The 18,410-nt window shown below is 42.9% G+C and overlaps 1 protein-coding gene across 8 annotated transcripts in view; it reads right to left on the bottom strand.

Annotated features, from left to right (window-relative positions):
• The window catches only part of SETDB1 (SET domain bifurcated histone lysine methyltransferase 1), a 35,392-nt gene that overhangs the window by 3,169 nt on the left and 13,813 nt on the right, over nt 1–18,410 (bottom strand). For 4 of the 8 annotated variants that reach the window (XM_053670179.1, XM_053670169.1, XM_053670170.1 and 1 more), the window contains 12 exons: nt 17,580–17,770; nt 14,431–14,532; nt 10,487–10,616; nt 9,589–9,784; nt 9,339–9,497; nt 8,048–8,707; nt 7,488–7,604; nt 3,324–3,493; nt 2,133–2,761; nt 1,294–1,322; nt 1,051–1,183; nt 604–769 (listed from right to left, as the gene is read on the bottom strand). In XM_053670179.1, coding sequence (XP_053526154.1) covers nt 604–769; nt 1,051–1,183; nt 1,294–1,322; nt 2,133–2,761; nt 3,324–3,493; nt 7,488–7,604; nt 8,048–8,707; nt 9,339–9,497; nt 9,589–9,784; nt 10,487–10,616; nt 14,431–14,532; nt 17,580–17,770 — 2,682 coding nt within the window. The other 4 variants (XM_053670180.1, XM_053670181.1, XM_053670182.1 and 1 more) reach the window with 4 other exon arrangements.

The following is an 18,410-nucleotide window of genomic DNA, read 5'->3' as shown; positions in this document are numbered from 1 at the left end:
TTATCATTTGCAACAACATGAATGGACCTAGGGGGTATTAATGCTAAGTGGAATAAGTCAGAAAGACAAGTACCATAGATTTCACTTACATGAGAACTCTAAAAGAACAAAATAAATGAACAAATACACACACAGATACAGAAACCAGAACAAACTGATGGTTGCCAGATAGGAGGTGGAGGGTTCAGGGGGTGGGTGAAAAAGATAAGGGTTTAACAAGTACAAATTGGTAGTTACAAAATAGTCATAGGGATATAAAGTACAATATAGTGAATATAGTCAATAATATAGTAATTGTTTGGTGCTGGGTACATATATAAATGTCTAACCACTAAAAACAACAGAAACCAAAAGATAGGCCCTGGGCTGAATAGCTCAGTTGGTTACAGCATTGCCCATTATAACAAGGTCGCAGGTTCAATCTCCAGTCAGGGCACATACAAGAAGCAATTGACGAATGCCCAAACAAGTGGAACAATAAATTGATGTTTCTCTCTCTCCCCCTTCCTCCAAAATCAATAAATTAAAATAAAAAAAAAAAACCACCTCATCTCAACTTTCCTATAGTTCCTTCCAACTACCCCCCAAATTCTTCCAGACTACCAGATACGTTCTTCTTGTCCTCAAAGTCATCGCCTTCAGAGCCGGAGGAGATGGTCTGGATATCATCACTGTCAACTGCTGTGGCTGAAGTCTGACCAGCAGTGGGCTTTCGGCTGGTCCCACTTTCCCCCTCACTTTCTGTGCTGCTGGACAGAGTCAGGACATCCTGGGGAGGAAGAAGGGTAAGGAGGAGGAAGAGAATAAATGGAGAGGGCCCCTTCAAGTTCTTGCTCTTACCTACAGTTAGTCAGAAAGGAGCTGAGGCTATGACAAGAGGCAGGTTACTGCTGGATGAGAAAGATGGAGAAGTCAAGGCCACGCATGCAAGAAAAGATCTAACAGAAATTGTGGTGAAGGGCCTGATGAGGTGAGGAGGGTGTTCCTTCCATCAGACTCTGAATAAAAGAGAAGGCTAGGGTACAGTACAGCTTGAGAAAGGCCACTTACTTCAGGGTGGGACTGAGCTGAGGCCAAGAGGCGTCGGCTCTGATGCATACTAGTCTTACTAGGTGGGCGGCGAAGTCCTTCAGTTTTCATGGGAGAAGGATTGTAACCGTAATTTCGAGAGCTCTCAGTAACTCTGACGGGAGGGGAAGCAATGAGAGGAATTGGGTTATTGGCTGTTTCTCTGCCTTCTTTTGTAGGCTTGAAAGAAGGCAGGTTTGGAAACAGGTCCAAAGAGACACTTACCCTGACAGCTTGTTTCGGTCATCAGGGTCCTAAAAAAGAGCAAGTGAAGGGTTAAATGTTTTCATGGTCCTAGGTAACAAATCCGATACTTAGATTCATCTCAAATGACCTCAAAGACATTAGCCGGTGAGAGATACACCCTCTCAAATAAGGTGTGTGTGGAGAAATGACTGCAACTCGATGGCAGCATTCAGTCTCATCAGCAAAGTCTCCGGGAGAGGTCTTCAACCCTTCCCAATAATAATGCATAAAATGTTTGTAAAAAACACGAGCAGAGTCTTATAAAGACAAGGGATTCAGTACCTGTATTACAGTAAGTTTTAACATCATTAAAAATATTTAAAATTCTTCTCTCAGAGAAGTAATGATATAGATAACTTGAAATAGCACTTCATTTAAAAAATTACTTATAAAGCCTTTACATTGTAATGAATCAACCCGGTAGGTTGATTTTAAAATAATTTTTTTTAAAGATTTTATTTATTTATGTTTAGAGGGAAAGGGAAGGAGAGAGGGAGAGAAACATCAATGTATGGTTGCCTCTGGTGTGTCCCCTCCTGGGAACTGGCCTGCAACCCAGGCATGTGCCCTGACTGGGAATCGAACCACAAACCTGTGGTTTGCAGGCCCGTGCTCAATCCACTGAGCCACACCAGCCAGGGCAAAATAATTTCTTTCTTTAAATAAACACCAGAGTTGTGCTGGCTGGAGGGGAGACAATCAGGTTTCCCACAGAAGTGTCCATTAAGTAAATAATTAACGTGTGAAGACTCATGGCAGGACTGCACTGAGTCTGTTATCACAGCAGTCACACACAAACCAGCGCTCCCTGAGTTTACCTCTTTCTTGGCCTGCTTGAGGTCTCCCTCATCCTTGAAGCTCAGCCCTGAGGTGGAGGTTTTCTCAGCTTCTACTTTGATGCCCCCGGGCCGGCCTTCCCCACCTTCGCAAGTCTTGAAGGATGAATGGCTATCAGAGTCAGCAAAGCCACCGTCACTGACACTATTGCAGCTCAACCATGAGGCCACCTTGTTCTTGGGTGTCTCTTCAGAGGAAGGTGGATTGCAGCCACCCACAGGGATTGACAGAGGGCCAGGAAGATGTGGGGGCCCGAGGTCAGGGGGGCGGGAATCCTTGGAAGCTGTCTCAGATAATCCATTCTCCTTCTGGCCCCGAGTCTGCCGCCGGGTAGCATAGCTGCGCCACACTGAGCTGGTGCTAAAGTCTTCATCCTTACAGAAGTTATCATCTGAGCTGTCGTCATTGGACTCTTCGGGGTCCTCCGTACCACTGTTGCCATCTTCCTGGTCCTTCAAGTCTACACCACTGCTGTCAGAGGAACAGGGGGCATCACTCTCATATCCTTCCTTGAAGTTCTCCACGCTCTCAATATGGTCCAGGTTGGCAAAGTACTCATCACCCATTTCCAGGCCCTCCTTGTCTGCAAAGTCATCTGTCAGAATTTTGCCTGGGAATGAAGAGAATTAAAGGCCTTCCAGAGTTATGCTGGTTTTTTAGAAAGAAAAGGGTCACCCCACCACACCTAGCCCACCAGCACATAAAGTCAAAATGCCTCCTGTATGGTATTTCACCTCTTTGATGATACCCCCTCCTTTGTGTCTTATCTAGGAGAGTATAAGGCACTTAGTGTAGTTTTACATCTTGCCCTTTCTGCCTTCCCATTGTTTCTCTTTATCAAAAGAGAGTTCTCAGCTACACTTGAAGATCTCTGGGTGGAGTAGTAGGGTAGAATGATGTGGGAGAAAATGATACACTCAACCCTACCATCATGCCCCTTCTCTGAAACACTGTCACATCCACAATTTCACCCGTCCTTATGAAGCAGTTCTGTCCCTCCCTAATCCTCCCAGACAGGCACATTACTCATCTTGTTCTTTACAGAAGAAAATCTTGGCCTACTCTTACTCCCAAGTTCACATGTCAAGCATTTCATTCTTATGCTCAAACTTGTCACTGATTTAATTCCCTGTCTTGTCCTAACTGCAGAAAGCAAACCTTTCATCACCAACCTGCATAAATACAGACAAAGGAACCTTTGGCAATGTCATCCAAGCAGCGGATACCCCAGCCCTTGTTCTGTGTCTTGAACAGCTGGAGTCGAACCTGTAGTCCATGCTGCACCAATCGGTTTGTGCACATGTTTGGGTCACATTTGCAGCGTTTGTTACACTCATAAACTCTGGGAGGAGGGTACAATAAAATCAATCATGACACAATCACTAGAGCATCCACTGAATTCTGAGAACTGTTAGAATTCTTAAGGTACCATCATTTATTAGGTAACGACTATATAAGCAGATTTACTGAATTATCTATGCTCTTTGATTCATTTGGGAATATAGCCAAAGGAAATAACTCAGAAGGGGAAAAGTGATTTATACAGATATTTATAGCATTACAGTTAGTACTAGTGAATACTAGGATGCCCAACCTGGAGAAAAGTCAAGCAACTATGATGTGAACGTAGATTAAGAGCTGTTAAAGTAAATAGATAAGCTACGTCAACTTGTAGAGAAATAGATGCATCAAATAAAGGTGTGTGACAAATGCTGAAACCAATATAATAGCTACTGAAAGGGAGTAAAGTGGATGAGCTGGTACTAAAGTTCATTAGATTCTTTTTTTGGTAAAGTTTTTATTCTATTTAGTGAAAATTCATTAAGACAACAAGAGCTATGCTAGACACTGGGGACACAATGGTGGAAAACAATCTCTAATCTCATGGATTTAACGATTTAAAAAAAATAAACTATTGACATTAATCAGATCTAGCAAATATCAATATTAAAGGAAGAAGTTATACTGAGAAAACTGCCATCTTTTCAAGTATCACTGTTTCTGCTCTATCTCCTTTGCTCATGATTCGGATTTGACTTATGTTCCTGTATGTAAATTAAGGGAGACACTTACTTTTGGAAAGATAACAGTACAATCAGTTGGTTGATGACATCAGTCGTATCCCCCAGATGAAGAAGGTTAAGAGCAGCTTCTGTTTACTGAACGTATACTTTGTGTTGTTTGGCATTGTCAATGCTTTACATATTCTCTTTTTCTATCCTCGAAATAGGCATATAAGGTATTTTTTAACTTAAAAAATGATTAAAGTATAACATACACAGAGAGAAGTACACTTGTACAACTCGATGAATTTTCACAAAACACAGAACCAGCTTCTTATCAAGAAATAACTTTTATTCCCTGGGTGGCAATGCTCAGAGCCTGTGTCACAGCTGATAAAACAGGACCAGTTTGGGAGGAATGAGGCCAAAACTTGAACTGTTTAATTGCCACCAGATGAAACTTTCAGAGTAGTTATGCTGAGTATCTTTCATTCATTCAACAAAATCCAAGTTGTCACTATGTGCCAGGCACTGGGTAAGTTAGTTGTTAGTGATACAATGGTGAGCAAGTAGACAAGGTTCATGCCCTCATGGAGCTACATTCTAATGGAAAAGACAGAAGAAAAACAAGTGACCAAATATAATAAATAAAAGTTGTCCCAGATGCTGTAAAGGACACAAACAGGGTGCTCAATGATTGAATGATAAAGTGAAAATGACCTAGTTTTAGAGTGACCAGGAAAGGTTTCTCTGAGGTGAGAATAAAGTTGAGAGAGCCTCAAGTTAAAGACCATAACTATGCCAAGAGGAGGGCCCAGCATGTACAAAGGCCCTCAAGGTAGGCTGGCAAACACCGCGTGAACTGGATCCAGGAAATGAAGACTATCAGTGTGGCTGGAACAGTTGTGCAGGGAGAGAAATAGGAAGGAGCAAGACAGTACAGTGTCTTGTGACCCAAGACTAAGGATTAGAATAAAATCCAAAGTAGAGTTAGAAGCTATTATTAGAGAGGTGTAAGCACAGGAGTCATATATTATTTGTGGTCATTTGAAAACATTTTAATGAAACATTTCAAACATGTAAAAAAGATACAATGAATACTCATCTACTACTAAGCACTGATGTATCTAAACATTGTTACAAATTTCAAATTTTTTTTTTGTTTAAAATGAACACATAGCCCCTGCTGGTGTGGCACAGTGGATTGAGCGCTGGCCTGCAAACCAAAGGGTTGCTGGTTCGGTTCCCAGTCTAAGGCACATGCCTGGGTTGTGGGCCAGGTCCCCAGTTGTTCTGGGAGCGTGAGAAGTAACCACACGTTGATGTTTCTCTCCCTCTCTTTCTCCCTCCCCTTCTCTCTAAAAAATAAATAAATAAAATCTTTAAAAAATTAAATGAAAACAAAAATGATACAGTGATGCAGGTAAAGCTAATAACTGTCTTTTCCTTTGCTTAGTTTTCAAATATGCACTCGGCACAAATTCATTTCCTGATCTTCTCATAGTCCTGATGACCTCCGAAGATACTCAGACACGCTGCAGGTTTTCTATCAAATTGTTTATTTTCCTGAAGTCTCTTTTGCAGGCAGGATTGGCCCACTCTCATAATGGCTATTCTCTATACCCAGCTGTCAGCCTGGACCCCTCCTTCACTCCCCTTCACTGTCATCTGTGGGATTTCTCTCACCCCTCTTTTGAGTTGGGTCCTCTGTTTCCTGAATCCGTATACTTTCCCCTCTCTGAACTTTATACCTTCATTTTGGTAAACATTTTCAGTAACTTCCCAAGAAGTGGAATAATGAAAAAGTTTGATGTATTTTATGTATGTGTAAGTTTTTAGCCTACTTTAACACTGAACTAAGAGTTTGCTTATGTTTAGACCTCTAGGTTAGAAATAATTTTCCCTTAACAATTCTGAAATTTCTTAATTGCCTTCTAGCTTTCAATGTTATTTCGGTAAGGTTTAAGTCATTCTGTACCTGTGTGTATGTGTGTGTGTGTGTGGTCTATCTCTCTTCTCTAGAAACTTTCAGAATTTTCTTTTTGTCCTCAGTGTTCTGTGGGCTCAGTGATCACATTTTGTTATGTGTTTTAGTGGGGATCTATTGTCAGTCATTACAATGGGATCTGATTGGCCCTGGAAACCCAGACCCTTCAGTTATAGGAAAATGTCTCATTTCACTGATGTTTTTCTCCTCTCTTCTTCTGTTCTCTCTGCTTATTATGCATCTTGAGCACTAGGCTTATTAGCTCACATGTTCATCTGTAAACAATTTACCATGCTGTACCTCACTCTCCTATTGTCCTTCTATTTCCCTGACCTGTCCTTCTCAATCTCACATGCTGGCTCCACCTCCTCTGCTCAGTCTCTAGCTGGAGAACCCAGGGCTGACTCCTGTGACCCCTTCTGTTCTCTGTTACCAATATTCTCTCTAGGTGAACTCATCCAGGCTTTAAATACCAACCACTCCTTTGCAGCCCTTACACTTCTCTCAGAAATCTCATTGCCTTCCCGATGTTCCCACTTGGACTGTGTAACAGGCATCTCAAACTCCACATGGCTAAAACAGAAGCTGAACTTCACTCAGACCTGCAACTCCTCTGGTCTTCCATCTCAGTCAAAAAGCATCAATATCCATTTAGTTGCTCAAGTATAAAATTTAGGAATTGTCCTTGATCCTGCCCTCCCCTCCCACCACCCACAGTTAATCTATCAAGTTCTTAGCTCTATCTCCAAATGTATCCCAAATCTATCCTTTCACCTCTATTACTTTCATTTTAGTACCAGCAACTACCACCTCTCACTTACATCTCCTAACTGGTGTTCCAAATTATTCTTTTCCTGACCTACAACATATTCTCCTTACAGAAGCTAGAGTAATCTTCAAAAGGCAGATAGATCAGACCATCTGACTCCTTAAGATTCTCCAACAGCTTCTGAATGGCACCATGAATTTGACTGTAATTTTTATTCTTAATTATAAAATCACAATCAGGCCTCTACCTTCTTCTCCTCTGAACACATCTCAGACTCACTTGTCAGAGCAAGCCATAATCTTCTAGGACATTCACACAGCTACAAAATTAAGAGCACCTTTAACTGCAACAGAAAATTAGACACTGTTCAATCATTCTATGTCTTCATTTCAAGGAAAGCCCAAGGAAGAAACAAGTGCTGGGATTTCAATAAATAAGATCCAACTGATAAAATAAATGCTTGTTTCATATATTCTATTTTTGATTCCAATTTTTAGAATTCTGATGGTTCCCACAAACAGAAAAACAAGAACACGCTCCTCAGTCTGAGGTGCCTCACTTTCCTCTGACTACTTACCCTGTGGGCAGACACTCTTCTAGCCTCTTGTATTGGTAGCCAGAGTTAGGATTGACTTGGCCACCTGGGGTGCAGGCTGTAGCCTGGATAGTTAGCTGATGGCAGGCACACTTGGACCTACATAAGACAGAATGATATGACAGCTGGAGATATGAGACTTTCTTTAAAAGTAAGAAGTATTAATAAAAGGATGGGGGATAAGATAATGAAATTTTTTTCTTCTCTCATACATGTAAATGAAAAAGGGAAAGAGAGAGAAGAACATGACACAGTGAGAATAAGGTAAAGAGAATGAAGCAAAGCAGCAACTGAAAGCATGGTGAAGGAAAGCAACGGAGGAGAGTCAAACAAACAACACAAGACATATGCATCCAGGTTATGCAGCTGGGCCAAGTTGACCCTTGCATCTCTATTTCATAACTTTCATGCAGACCGTAAGGCAGGAACTCCAGCTGAGGAAGATGTAGAGGGAGATGGGGAAAGGAGTGCACATATGAGGCAAAGAAAGAGGTGGAAAGAAAGGCAACCATAGCAGGGCCAGCAATACCCCACCAACTCACTTGTCCCGGCACCCATCCTTGCAGTCACAGCCGACCAGAAATTCAGGGCCTGTGTTAATGAAAACACCCTTGCCTGGAATTCGTTCCTTGCTATAGGCCACTTGGGGTGGGGGGGTTGTGTCAATCTCATTGACACAGGATAGGGGAACATCTTCTTTCCCATAGGTAATGTCCAAAATATAGTAAAAAGGCTTATAAGGCTGAAACTTGCGGTCCACAAGAACATATGGATCCAAACAGAACATCTCCAGGAAGAGGAAGTCACAGCCAGTCTCAAAAAGGTAGCGTTCGATCTCCTGCATTGTCCGAAGGCAGAGGCCACAAGGTGTCTTATAGATAACATGAAAGCCCATTTTGCGGTTAACTCGGCGCCGGGCTGTCATCCGCCGGAAGTCATAAAGTAGTGGTACTAGCAGAGGGTTCTTGCCCCGGTACTGCTCACTTCTTATAGGTCTGACTCGAGACAGACAAGTATAGCTGCAGACATGAGGTAAGTAGAAAAGCTTCTCCATGGGCGCACGGTAGGAGGGCTCTGCTGGGGCCCGCTCCAGCATGCCATGGAAGGCTGGGAGGGCTGGAAGGGCTGGGAGAACTGTGGATGCTGAGGATGCTGGGGGTGCTGGGGGTGCTGGGGCAGAGGCTGTTGAGCCTAAAGGTGATCTGAAAATGAGATGCAACAGATCAGGTAAGAATAAAACAGGATAGGATAGGATATCTCTGTTAAGTAACTACCTCTCCCGCTGGCTAAACCACTTCTCTAGCCTTCCAAACAGCTGTGCTCTTGAAGCTAACGATGGCACAAGAGAGTCAGATTTTCCCTTGCCTTACCAAAAACCTAGACAATGAAACATCCTGGATACTCTTTAGTGACTGACCTATTTCAATAGTGTGTATACCTTTTCCTAAAATTTCTTTTTTTGCCTGTGAATTATGGAAGCAGAGTCCAGTCTTCTACAAATGCTTTATTTCCTGCTACATGTCCTATAAATGTCCTTACTAACTCCAACAATCCAAGGGCAGTGCACCAATGACGACATCACATTTTTATCAAGAAATTTTGACAAATGACTTTTGGGTGATTGTGTATTTCTAGGCACCCAGATCCTAATTCAATTATTTTTACATTCTGTTTCCTGGAAACTTCTATGGTTAAAGCTTTCTTTTCAAGTCCAAACTCCTCACCATCCATAATTCCATGGAGCCAAGGAGGCTCCCTACAAGTGACTGCTATGTGAACCACGTAGTCCACAAAGTGCACTTCCCTCCCCACCCGAGTCTGAGATTTTCTCACCTGTATGTCTGGTTGATCCCAGGTTTCCCACCAGGGACATTTTCACTGAGTGCAGGGGATGCAGGGGAGGAATGACCAGAACCCACAGATCCTGGTCGGAAAGATGTGCTCTTTTTGGCTACCTGCTTCCGTGACTGGGCAAGCTGGCTTTCCAAGCTTCTAGGAGATTAGAGAAGAGAACATATGGTAAAGAATATATAAATAAGAAATATGAAAGAAACTGGCAAAAAAAAGAAGGAAAAGCACTTACTCAGTGTCACCTGCCTGGGGAGACAGAGGTGGAACAGGTGGGGCAGGAGGGGTGGGTGTAGCAGGTGGGGCAGGTGTAGCAGCAGGTGGGATGTTTGGGGCAGTAGGCTGTGAAAGCTCCATTGGCTTAAACTGGGTTCCAGTACTGGTTAGGTCCTGTGTATACTGCACCACAGGGCCTTTGCTCCTCACAGCACCTATAGGAAAAAGAAAATTGACCACTGAGAAGATGAGAGCTGTGTCACATATTTATGCACACATCTGACCCTCAATTTATAGAATATAAAAAAAAGCATAAATGGAAACATTCTGAGAAAGAGCTAAGGCTGTCAGTTCCCAGTATTTACACCAATGGGTGGCATTCAAAGGCTGGCTTTGAATCAATAAGATGATTTATAATATTATGAGTTATAATATTAATAACATTAGTATTAATAATAATAATTATTATTATACTTAAGTGAAAACTTTAAAAAATACATTCTTTGATGATCAACTAATGTATCCAGAAAAAAAAAAAAACCAACCAGAAAGATGCCTGGAACATATAAAAACAAAAACAAAAAGAGTTTAGGCTTTAAAGGAGTTTGACCATAGGCAAGAAAAAGCAGTTATCATCATGTGAGTAACAGAGGTACAACCAAGGACTACAACCAACACCCCCGACCTAAGCCAGCTGTTTCCGACTTTTATGTGGTTACTTAGAACGAGTCAGAGCCACAGCACGTGGAGGCAGCACCATAAATCCATCACCAACAACAACTCAGGGCACTCATGTCCTGTTTCTAATGAGTCAGTGGTGTCATCTTGGTAAAGAAAGGAAAGGGTTGTACATACTCACTCTCCTTTGCTGGTTTGTCCCATTCCACCCTCCCCCCAGGGTGTCTTTCAGGACATACCCATATTTGGACGTGTCCTGAGCTGTCCTCCTTGCTTCTTCTCCAATGTAGAGGCTGAGGATGTCTTCATGCTGAACATGGGCTCTAGCCGTGTAGAGCCTCGATAGATCCATTCACATCTTTTGTCATCCTGGGGGATTGGGAGGGAGAAAGAAATGAGCTAAAGGCTAGACTCTATCCTGCCATCCATGGACAATATATACCATGTGCTTCCTTGGGGAAATCTCCATGATGAGCCCTGAATTCCTTACTTATTTAATAAACTTATAATGCCAGGCTTCATGACAGACATCAAGACTCTAAAGAAGAAAAACATAATATGCCTTGCTAAAGAAATTTCAGGAACAACACATGCTTTTGCTAAGTATTAAAATTATTAGCAGGCTTGTAAGGCCTTAGAAACAAAAAGCTGGGATAGCTCAGAGAAACAATACTGGGTTGGCCAAAAAGGCCATTTCATTTTTTCCGTAAGATAAAAGACATGTTGTTCATTTTTACCCGTCACCTTACTCATCTGGATATTGTGAGTATGCTGGCTACCTTCCGCTTTGTATAACGTTCAATGTTCTCAATTCACATCTTTTTTTTTGAAAATTTTATTAATTTATTTTTTTTTATTGATTATGCCATTACATTTGCTCTATTCCCCCCTCCCTTCCCCTCCACCCTGCATACCCCTCCCCCACCATTTCCCCCTTTAGTTCATGAACATGTGTCTCAAATTCTTTAGATTCTGTATTTCCCCTACTATTCTTACCCTCCCCCCTATGTATTTTCTATCTACTGTCTATGCTACTTATTTTCTGTACCTTCTCCCCCCTTCCCCTCCTCCCACTCCCCTGTTGCTAACCCTCCCTGAGATCTTCATTTCTATGGTTCTGCTCCTGATCTAGCTGTCCTCTTAGTTTGCTTTTGTTTTAGGTGTGGTTAATAACTGTGAGTTTGCTGTCCTTTCACTGTTCATCTCTTTTTATCTTCTTTTTCTTAGGTAAGTCCCTTTAACATTTCATATAATAAGGGCTTGGTGATGATGAACTCCTTGAATTTGGTCTTATCTGAGAAGCACTTTATCTGTCCTTCCATTCTAAATGAAAGTTTTGCGGGGTAGAGCAATCTTGGTTGTAGATCTTTGGTTTTCATGACTTGGAATACCTCTTTCCAGCCCCTTCTTGCCTGTAAGGTCTCTTTTGAGAAATCAGCTGACAGTCTGATGGGAACTCCTTTGTAGGTGACTGTCCCCTTAGCTCTTGCTGCTTCTAGGATTCTCTCCTTCATTTTAATCTTGGCTAATGTAATTATGATGTGCCTTGGTGTGTTCCTTCTTGAGTCCAACTTCTTTGGGACTCTCTGAGCTTCCTGGATTTCTCGGAAGTCTATTTCCTTTGCCATCTTGGGGAAATTCTCCTTTATTATTTGTTTTTTTTTTAAAATAAATTTATTTATTTTTTTTGAATTGTTTATGCTGTTACAGTTGTTCTATTCCCCCCTTCATTCCCCTCCACCCTGCCCCCCAACCCCACCATTACCCCCCTTTAGCTTATGTCCATGTGTCTCAAGTCCTTTAGGTTCTATATTTCCCATACTATTCTTGCCCCCCCATCTATTTTCTATCTACTGTCTATGCTACTTGTTTTCTGTACCTTCTCCCCCCTTCTCCTCCTCCCACTCCCCTGTTGCTAACCCTCCTTGAGATCTTCATTTCTATGTTTCCACTCCTGATCTAGCTGTCCTTTTAGTTTGCTTTCGTTTTAGGTGTGGTTGTTAATAACTGTGAGTTTGTTGTCCTTTCACTGTTCATGTTTCTTTAACTTCTTTTTCTTAGATAAGTCCCTTTAACATTTCATATAATAAGGGCTTGGTGATGATGAACTCCTTGAATTTGGTCTTATCTGAGAAGCACCTTATCTGTCCTTCCGTTCTAAATGAAAGTTTTGCTGGGTAGAGCAATCTTGGTTGTAGGTCTTTAGATTTCATGACTTGGAATATTTCTTTCCAGCCCCTTCTTGCCTGTAAGGTGTCTTTTGAGAAATCTGCTGACAGCCTGATGGGGACTCCTTTGTAGGTGATTGTCCCCTTAGCTCTTGCTGCTTCCAGGATTCTCTCCTTCGTTTTAATTTTGGCTAATGTAATTATGATATGCCTTGGTGTGTTTCTTCTTGAGTCCAACTTTTTTGGTACTCTCTGGGCTTCTTGGATTTCTTGGAAGTCTGTTTCCTTTGCCAGATTGGGGAAATTTTCTTTTATTATTTGTTCAAATAGTTTTTCCACTGGTGGTTGTGTCTTTCCCCCTTCTGGTACCCCTATAATTCGGATATTGGAGCGTTTATAGATGTCCTGGAGGTTCCTAAGCTTCTCCTCATTTTTCTGAATTCTTATTTCTTCATTCCTTTCTGATTGATCATTTTTTTCTTCCTTCTGGTTCACTCCATTGATTTGAGTCCCAGTTTTTTTTTTCATCTCTATGGGTTTCCTGTGGAATTCCATTCATTTCTCTTAATTTAGCCTTCATATGTTTCTCTAATTTGTGGGTATAGTCCACCAGATCTGTGAGGAAGCTGATGACCAGTGTTTTAAACTGTGCGTCTGAGAGATTTGCTATTTCTTCGTCACTTAGATTTATCTCTGGGGCTTTGAGGTCCCCCTGCGACATTTTTGGTCTGTTCTGCCCCTTTAAGTGAGAGAAGCTGCGCCTTGGAGTCCCAGGTCGCTGGGTTGTGACGCTGTATGTGGGGGCGTGGTCAGAGCGGGGAAATGGCGCCGCCGCCGGTCCGACCACTCACTCCCTCACCCGCGCGCAACCGGGCAACCACAGTCAACTCGCTGCCACCGCCTCCCCACTGTCTCCTCCGTAGTCGCTCACCCGGGTGGGCCGCTCGGTCGCTCACTAGGTCCAATCCTGGGTTTGGAACCCGTGCGACTGGATTCGCGCATCTGGATTCCGCGCCCGGGTCGATTGAGCTCTCCTTTGTAACTCCTCACCCGACGCCGGTTTCGCCCCTTACCAGTCGGGCCGAAGAATTTGTTGTTAGCGGACTTCCGAAAAGTTCAGTTTTCCGTGTTCTGGTTGTGTTTTCTGATGCTAATATTTAGTTGTCCCTAAACTTGGTTGTGTGAGGAGGCACGGCACATCCACCTAAACCTCCATCTTGGCGGAAGTCCTATTATTTGTTCAAATAATTTTTCAACTGGTGGTTGTGCCTTTCCCCCTTCTGGTACCCCTATAATTCGGATGTTGGAACGTTTAAAGATGTCCTGGAGGTTCCTAAGCTTCTCCTCATTTTTCTGAATTCTTATTTCTTCATTCCTTTCTGTTTGATCATTTTTTTCTTCCTTCTGGTTCTCTCCCTTGATTTGAGTCCCAATTTTCTTTCCATTACTATTGGTATCTTTTGTATCCCCATTCATTTCAATTAATTTAGCTTCCATATGTTTCTCTAATTTGTGACTAAAGTCAACCAGTTCTGTAAGGATCCTTATAACCAGTGTTTTGAACTGTGCATCTGAAAGACTGGCTATTTCTTCATCACTTAGGTCTATCGGTTCTGGGGCTCTGAGTTGTCTTAGAGCCATTTTTGGTCTATTCGTGCTGTTAAGTGAGCGGGGCAAAGCCTTAGTTGTTTACCAGGACGGGGCGACCCAGGTCGCTGGTTTGTGACGCTGTGTGTGGGGGCGGGGTCAGAGAGGGAGCAATGGCGTTCCTCTCCGCTAGCCCAGCGCATCCAGTCACTCACACACCTCGGGCTTGTTTATCCGATCCTAATTGTGCGAGCCTGCTGCACCGCGCGGTTTTCCCTTCTCACTGATTTCTCCGCACGTAAATGCGCGTGACCGACCAACCCACCGCGCCTCTTCCCTGTGCGCTCCGGCAGCCAGCTGGCTGGCGATCAGCGCCCTCGGTTGCCTGCGCGCACCGCGCACCGCCCCGGGAATTTTTTCTTGCTAACCTGCTCTGTTGCTGGCCTCGCTCCTCGTACCGGTCCAGCCGAGTATCTAGTTGTCCTTTGGACTCCGTATTGTCGATTTTCCGTGTGGCTTGGTTGTGACTGCTGTTAAAAATAGTTGTTCTTAGATTTGGTTGTGCACAGAGGCGAGGTGGATCCTCCACCTACTTCTCCATCTTGGCGGAACTCAATTCACATCTTGATGCAATTGCTATCAACTTCAAGAAGCACTGTCCAGTGAGAAATCTCTAGCACACAACTTTTGACACATCTGATCAGTCACAACACCTGCTCCATATGCTGCACCAGTCATTTTTCATGTTTTAGTTGTATTTTTACCTTACTTAAAATAATAAAACATAATATGCTGAAACTATTGCATATTTTCTTCCATCTTTAATATTAAAATGGCAACAAAGAAATTCACCATTTTTGATGTTTGCTTTTAAATGCACACTGATAGTAACAGCTGTTATGATACAATTTAAAAAATTATTATGAAAGCAGTTAAAGACAACTAAGTACAACTTTGGTCAAGATGGCGGCATAGGTAAACATGGCTCACTGCTTCGCACAACCACATCAAAATTACAACTAAAATATAGAACCATCACTCAGAATCAGAAACAGGGCTGAATGGAACTTTGATGATTACGGAATTAAAAAAACCTCATCCATCCAGACTGGCTGCATCTCACCCACATGTAGGGGAATAAAAACTCGGAGGGATATCTTGGGAGCGAGGAGTCCCAGGCCACACAAGGCACCCCAGCCCAGGGTTCAGTGCCAGGAAGATAAGGCTGCACAAATTCTGGCTGCAAAAACCAGTGGGAACTGAGATGGTGGAAGAAACTTCTGGATCCCAAGCAGTTTCCCTTTAAGAACCCATACATGAGCTTACTCAGACTTACTCCCTCTGAGCTCCAGCACCAGGGTAGAAGCTTGAAAGGCACCACTGGCATTGGAGGAACTGAAGTATCTTGCATCAAGGCAGGAGCTGGAGGGCAGCTTTCCCCCAGACCAAAAGGTGGGCAGAAGCCGCTGTACATTTTCTGAGCCCTCCCTCCAGAAAGCCACAGAGCAGGCAGGCTGGTGCCCTTTCTGAGACTCCATCAACCTAGCCAACACTGTTTTCCCCATTCTGGAGATCCTGAAACTCTGCCTCACCCAACCTACAGGCCTACCCAGACTGTTAACTATGTCTTTTCCATCAGAATGACTGGTCTTGGCTCATGTATCACAACTTCCTAAATCCTACCAAACAAACAACAGCCAGCCTCAGTGAGCCCCCATCCCCTGTACCTCTTGCTAAGTGGCCCCAGGCCCGGTACTAGCAGCAGCCAGCTGAGATCCACAGCTTGGCTTCACCTGGGAATCTCCAAGCCCAGAACAAGTAGCAGCCATCTCAGATTGCTATACAGCTTATGCAGTGTGGCCCTGGGCAGAACACAGGTGGGGGATGACTTTGGCCTGCACCCAGAAGTCCCAGAGCCTGCACACCCCAGTGGGCAGCTACAGACCACACAGGAGCACCACCATCCTGCGACTGCACAGTTGATCCTTCAGAGTGTAGAGGTTGGTGGTCAGTGGTCACGGCCCGGCAGAGCTGACTGGCCTGGGTAAATCTTTCCCATTGACTTGCCAACAGTAATCAAGGCTCAACTACAAGACGAGGGTCTATTCAGCCAACACAAAGGGTGTACCTCAAGTACCCAGCTTGCATGATGGGGGAAGAGGTACCACTGGACCCTATAGGACACTGACTACATTAGGACATGGTACAAAGGCAGAGAGTTATAGCAGCTCTACCTAGTATATAGAAACAAACACAGGGAAGCTACGAACATGAACAAAGACACATGGCCTAAATGAAAGAACAGACCAAGACTTCAGAAAAAAATACTAAACAAAATGGAGATAAGCAAACTATCAGATGCAGAGTTAATAATACTGGTTAAAAGGATGCTCAAGGAACTTAGTGAGGATCTCAACAGAATAAAAAAGATCTAGTCAGAAATGCAGGATATACTAGTCGAAACAAAGAACAATTTACAGAGAAATAATAGTAGAGTGGATGAAGCTGAGAGTGAAATCAATTATTTAGAACATAAAGAAGCAAAAAACAACCAATTAGAATAATAAGGGAAAAAAAGAAACCAAAAAAATGAGGATTGTGTACTCAGCCTCTGGGACAACTTCAATCAGTCCAACATTCACATCATAGGGATGCCAGGAGGAGAAGAAAAAGAGCAAGAAACTGGAACTCTATTTGAAAAAATAATGAAAGAAAACTTTCTTAATTTGATGAAGGAAATAGTCATACAAGTCCAGGAAGCAGAGAGAGTCCCAAACAAGATGGATGCAAAGAGGCCCACTCCAAGACACATCATAACTAAAATGCTAAAGGTTAAAGCTAAAGAGAGAATCTTAAAAGCAGCAAGAGAGCCCTGGCTGGTGTAGCTCAGTGGATTGAGCAGAGGTGTGCGAACCAGACGATCACAGTTTGATTCCCAGTCAGGGCACATGCCTGGGTTGCAGGCCAGGTCCCCAGTGGGGGGCATGGGAGCAGCAACCACACACTGATGTTTCTCTCCCTTTCTCCTTCCTTTCCACCATCTCTAAAAATAAATAAACTCTTAAAAAATAAAAGACAACTAAGCGCTAGTAGACCCATCTTACAGAGAAAAAATGAACAAACCCAGTTTTATTCTAAGTGTGAGATGGGAGAAAAAGATGGGTATAGAGGATCTAAGAGTTAAATTGGGCCTTGAAATATCATCAAGACCTCCAATTCAAATTCCTTGATTCTTCCTTCTTTGTCCTACTTATACTACCAAAATCCTAACCATGGACAAATAGAAGTGGCTGCTTTCTCTGTACCTATAGACAATGTGAATATTCCTAGAGAAAGGAAGAGAGAGGGAGATAGAACAACAACCATACAGATTATTGTCAAAGTTAAATTCAGGAAATTTGTTTTCGACCGTTCACAAAGGAACAAAAAGGACAAAGTAAAGTATGACCAACAACAGTAGGGACAGACAGGATAAGAAAGAGGAAAACTATCGACTTCTACAAAATCATCCTCATTATTGCCTCTTATGCTCCCCCACCACCCAACCTCTGCCTCAAAAACCAGGGAAGAACAGTACCAGGAAGAGGATCCTGACTAGGCTGCCGTCCACCTCCTCTACTCGGGACTTCCACCATGTGCCTTCCCACTCAGTCTTGATAAGCTGGCCACTCTTGAGTAGCACCATGGGGCGGTTGGGGTAAGCAGTGATGTACTCCTCTATGAAGTCTCGGCAGGAGATATCTTCTATGTCCTCCCAAGTCTTTTTCACTGTCCCAAAGAAGAAGAAGGGTTGAGAAAGGGAATGTAGGGCATGTCTTGATAGGGAAAAATGGTTGGCAAGATGTTTGATATTTTTAATTGGGAGGGACAGAAGAGTAAATGAAATCACAGCCTCAAGGGAAGCAAAACTGAAGTACTGAACTGAAGCCCTGGCCGGGTGGCTTAGTTGATTGGAGCATTGTCCTGTACACGAAAAGTCTGTGGGTTTGATCCCTAGTAGAGGTGTGCATGGGAGGCAACCAATCAGTTTTTTCTCTCACATCAATGTTTCTCTCCCTGCCCTTTCTCTCTCTCTAAAATCAATGGGTATATCCTTGGATGTGGATTAAAAAAAAAAAAGTATTGAACCTGATGTGTAAATGCCCATATAAATAAAGTAAATACTAAATACAATACAGATGAGTCACTCATTTCATAAAAATGGAAGTTCCTCCTTCAGAAAATTAAAACAAAAATACTTGCTAACTTGTTATGTCTAAAAGTAAACCAAAAAAAGATCAGGTGGCATCAGAAAATTGATTAAAAAAATGTATCCTTCTTTCTCATCTTCTATCAGGCTTTTAAGGTATCCTGAATGCATTTACTGCTGCATTATGTGTAAATACAGCAGTGTTAGCTGACTCTTCTG

Source organism: Artibeus jamaicensis, unplaced genomic scaffold (assembly GCF_021234435.1).
Source record: "Artibeus jamaicensis isolate MK-2021 breed Jamaican fruit bat unplaced genomic scaffold, CSHL_Jam_final contig_1715, whole genome shotgun sequence".
NCBI lineage: Eukaryota > Metazoa > Chordata > Mammalia > Chiroptera > Phyllostomidae > Artibeus > Artibeus jamaicensis.
The sequence above is the reverse complement of the archived record's forward strand: the minus strand, read 5'-3'. Positions and strand labels throughout refer to the sequence as shown.